Source organism: Sceloporus undulatus, chromosome 5 (assembly GCF_019175285.1).
Source record: "Sceloporus undulatus isolate JIND9_A2432 ecotype Alabama chromosome 5, SceUnd_v1.1, whole genome shotgun sequence".
Classification (NCBI taxonomy): Eukaryota; Metazoa; Chordata; class Lepidosauria; order Squamata; family Phrynosomatidae; genus Sceloporus; species Sceloporus undulatus.
Window position 1 is genome coordinate 20738150 of NC_056526.1, and position 4550 is coordinate 20742699.

At 40.6% G+C, this 4550-nt stretch overlaps 1 protein-coding gene across 2 annotated transcripts in view; it reads left to right on the plus strand.

Annotated features, from left to right (window-relative positions):
* LOC121930358 (sodium- and chloride-dependent GABA transporter 1-like) overlaps window positions 1–1517 on the plus strand; it is a 75602-nt gene extending 74085 nt beyond the window's left edge. For both annotated transcript variants that reach the window (XM_042466574.1, XM_042466575.1), the window contains one exon: window positions 963–1517. In XM_042466574.1, the coding sequence (XP_042322508.1) occupies window positions 963–1067 (105 nt within the window). In that variant the 3' untranslated portion in view covers window positions 1068–1517. The remainder of the gene's footprint in view (window positions 1–962) is intronic.
* The last annotated feature ends 3033 nt before the right edge of the window (window positions 1518–4550 follow it).

Consider the following 4550-nt stretch of genomic DNA (forward strand, 5'->3'; position numbering starts at 1 on the left):
GCTGGGGGATTCATGGAGTTGTAGTCCAGGCAAAACAAACAAACAAACAAAAACAAACAAATTTGAGGAGCTCTGGATTAAAGTAGGGCCTTTGGCCTAAGAGGTCTATGTCATATCAGTATTCTTTTTAAAACAGTGGGCGCACCTTACTGGTGCTTTGTTCACTTTTCAACTTTATCATGCACTCTAAGGAGCTTATCACATGGATATTTAAATCATCTTACCTCAATCCATTTTAACCTTTAATTCAAGTGACATCCCGATATTATTGCAAGGTTTTTGGCTCCAATTTTTGACGCCTGAATGCATCCCACGTCCATTGCTGCTTCCAGAACTGCTCCTCATGGTTCTTTTCAGATGAGGGAGTTTTCCAGCTTGAAAAAATGTCTTCCAGAGCCCTCCTAGAAGTGAGGATGAACTCGGGATGTATTCAGGCAGCAAAATTGGAGCCAAAAACCTTGTAATAATATCAGGATGCCACCTGGATTAAAAATTAAACCAAATTGAGGTTGATTGATTTAAATATCCATGTGATAAGCTCATAAATGTCTCCTTTGTTTAATGATTGCAATGAAACTGATTTTATAACTGAGCACACAACCAAGAATTAATTCTGGCTGCTGTTGTCAAAGGACATTATAATGCAAAGAAGGCAATAGTATACTTAATGCAAAGGGAAGCATGGGTTGCAGTCCTATTGATAGCTGATTGAACTAATTTACATAAGTGTTGACTCACCATTCAAGACTTGATTTAACAGGTTTAAAAAGTCCTATGAAATTCATGGAGTCGCCATAAATCAAGAGGTGACATGAAGGCACTCACACAGTTGGGTTTACCAGTAGGACTGAGACCATGGTGTCCTTCCCCATTCACTTGTTCTTGAAAGATTTCATACATTATCCCTCACCCTCTCCTTCTCTCTCCCTCTCTTTGATGACCTCTCTTTATCCTTTTGCCAGCGTTTTCAACTGATGATCCAAGCCACACAAGATGAGAAAATTCAGCATAATGGACTGCAACCAAAGGCTTCACTGAATGGGAGTGTTTCCGAAGCTGCTGTCTAGGCAGAGAAAACATCCTTATTCTGCAGCTTAAATATTGGACTTCAAGGGACCCTGTTTATGTTCTTGGAATCTCTCCTCACCCATCCCCTTTCAAAAACCCTGAAGCTATTATCTATTGTCCAGTATTATTTTATCTATCTTTTTAAATGTCAGTTTTGTATCATGTGTTTCCCAGTCTTGCTTTTTCTTTTCCTTATACTTACTGTGTGCCTTTTCTAAAGTCTAAGCCTGCTGGCAGGGTCCATTGTCATTAGCTCTGTTTTGTATAGTGCCAAGTTTCTTATTTACATAAGAATCCCCAAGTATATGTCATGAACAATAACCATCATATAAAAAGAGTTGATTTTGTCTTAAGGATTGGAATTTCAACTGTTTAGCCTGAAGCACCTTTGAATTTGGCGACTACAACCTGCGTGCACATTTCCTGGAATAAATCCCACTGAAACTAAATTGAAGTTCTGTCTGAGTTGAGATGCATAGGACTGGACTATAAATAATGATACAAAGAGATACAATGCCGTGACATTGAAATGCATCTATGTTAGGAGATGAAAAAGAGACCACTATACTTAAGAGAAACAACTATGTGCCTACAGGGAGCAATAGAAGGAGAGGCAGATAATTCCATTCCTGGTAAATTTGTTGCCGCTTGCCTATGTCTTCTATTGCCCCCAACTCTTTAGACTGATATTCTCAATTCTGACTTCACTTATCTCATTGCTCCTTCTCATCCTGCAGTCTTTGTCTTAGCCATGTAGCTGTAGCCAGTAAACTCTATCCTTCTTTATATGTCAGATGTTTGATTTCCTTTGTGAATACTTTTTTTTCATTTAAGACAGTCTTTGAAACTTCCAAGAATCTAACAGACACATACACACACACACCCCAATCAAATGCCCTAAACAAGATGGAAGTAATGCACAAATCAAAACCTGTTTGGAAGTACCTGTGGTGAGTGGATTAAGGTCTCCCCGTGAGCATCATGGCTGAGTGGATTTCCCCCATCAAAATCCATTCATCAGTGTTCAATTTAAACCAATTTTACAAACTCAGGAAGGTTCTCTGCTCCATTCTTACATTTCTGGAGGTGCCATTATTCAAAATCTGTTTGTTTCCCCATATTTATTAACCAACCCCCTCCATTAAGACCATGGCCACAATTCTGTATTAACTACTTAGCTACATAACCACCTTAGTTACATAGCTAAGTAGTGTCTCCCAGCCTGAGTCCCCCCGATCCTCAGTGGGCAACAGCCACTGTAGACTGACAGGGGCCTGTTCCCTTGTTGAACAGAAAGCATCTGAATGGTGTTTCTATCCACTCCCAAGAGCAATATCCGTTGCAACAGTCAGAAGAAGGGTCCTTGTTGCAATTTTCCTTCACACCAGAAATGACTTGCAGGAGGGAGGGTTGGAGCATCAGTCTACTAATTCCTGATTGACAGGAAAATACCTCTGATGCTTGTAGCAGCTGCTGCCTGGTAAGTGAGGACTTTCATGGTCCCTACATAATCCCTAAATTAGTGAACAAGCAATGATCATGAGTACAAACCAGTCACAAATACATAACTCTAGATTACGCACTCTTAACTGCCTTAGTGGTTTCCAGTCATTTTAAGTTCGTGTTCTTTTACCTGTTCCTTTGAGACCCACCTCCCTTATGGTAAAGCATCTGTCATGAGGAGCAGGGACTTCCAGATATGCCCCAAGACTGGGGAACAAATTTAAATAATAAAATAAATAAAACTTTTATTCAAAGCAGTTTACAGAATAAAAACATCCGATACACAACACAATATAACCCTCCTCTTAAAAAAGAATTAAACATATTACTATTAAAAATCAGTCTATTAAAATAAACTGTTAAAACCAATAACTAACAGGCAAGTGGTGGCATAATATAAAATATGCAGCATATGCAGGAGGTTCATTCATGCTGAATGAAAACTATTCCCAAAAGGCCTGGCAGAAGAGATTCATCTTAATAGCTTTTTTGAAGCTATCCAAGTTGGTGATTTGACAGATCTCTTCCGGCAAGTCATTCTACAATCTGAGGGCGGTCGCGGAGAATGTCCTCTGTGAGGTTGCAGCCAGTCTGGTCTTTTTTGGATGCAATAGGTTCCTCCCAGAGGACCTGAGAGTGTAGGATGGATTGTACAGAAGTAGGTGATCCCTTAGATAGGTTGGATCCAGGCCATGTAGGGCTTTAAAGGTGATAACCAACACCTTGTACCGCACCCGGAATCTAATAGGCAGCCAGTGAAGTGCTTTCAGGATGGGTGTTATAGTGTCACTCCTGGTCTTTCCAGTGACCAGCCTGGCTGGCTACTAATTGAAGTTTCTGGACTAAGAACATGTAGAGCGCATTGCAGAGATTGAGTCGTGAGGTTACCAGCACTTATACTACAGTTTCTAGGTCCCTTATTTATTTCTATATCACTTCAGGAAACAAATTCAAATAGATGTACTTTGCAAAGCATCTGAATAAAAGGCACACATTGGCCAAACAGTGGTGTAGTTGAAAGGCTAACAGGAATGAAGCTCTGTGATTTTTAGGCTGCAGACACAATGACATCATCTGCCTGCTTCCCAGCCTTCTGTGTTCCCTTTGAGTAGAGCAGCAATAGCTGGAGGATTTCCCACCAAGAACATATTGTTATGAGTCATCCCTGCCCCAATAATACACATTATTTGATGATTGCTTAGTGTTGAAAGGTCAAGTAAGATCCATTAGCTTTACAAATTATCAGTTTTGAGTGGAACCACCCCCCCCCCAATTGATTTTTTTCAATATGGGTCAGGATTACTGCTTGTCTTTTTTGGATTCTCCTTGGAGTAACACTATGAGTGGTGGCTCTGTCAATGCCTGAGGTTCAAAATTTACAACTGTGCCACTGGGGCCAAAGAAGTGGAAAGGACATGCTTCATTTATGGGTTTATTCCACCATGAAGTGTTTCTGCTGTTACATTATTGTTTGGGGGGGGGGGGTGTGGATAGTTTTACCATTTTAATTACTGTAAGCTGCCTCCAGCACAGAGAAGTATAAACATTGGCAATAAAATGAACTGTTCCTCCCAATGTAGTATAAAAGGCTTTATATGTTCCCAGAGAGGCTTACAATGCTGATCCTAAAAATGCTGATGTGGAGAAGAGACTGTTCTGTTGTCTGGCACAATCTGGGTGTCCCTCTGAACTCTCCTGGGTAAAGTCAGGAGGAAAGATCTTGCTTGGAGGGAAAACCAGAGAAATGGATGGAGTGAGAACTTTTTCTGGAACAGGCTTGTTTTCAAGAGCTATGCCATACAGTGTGGGATTTGATATCTTTCACACCATAGCTGTTGCAATCTTGGGCTGAAGCAGTAAGCAAATTGTCTTCTGCTATGCTTTCTTTACCCACTGCTTGGTAAAGTTACTTTTTTTGCACTACAACCCCCAGAATCCCCAGCATGTATACCACTGCCTTGGGTCCTGTGGGGCCAATT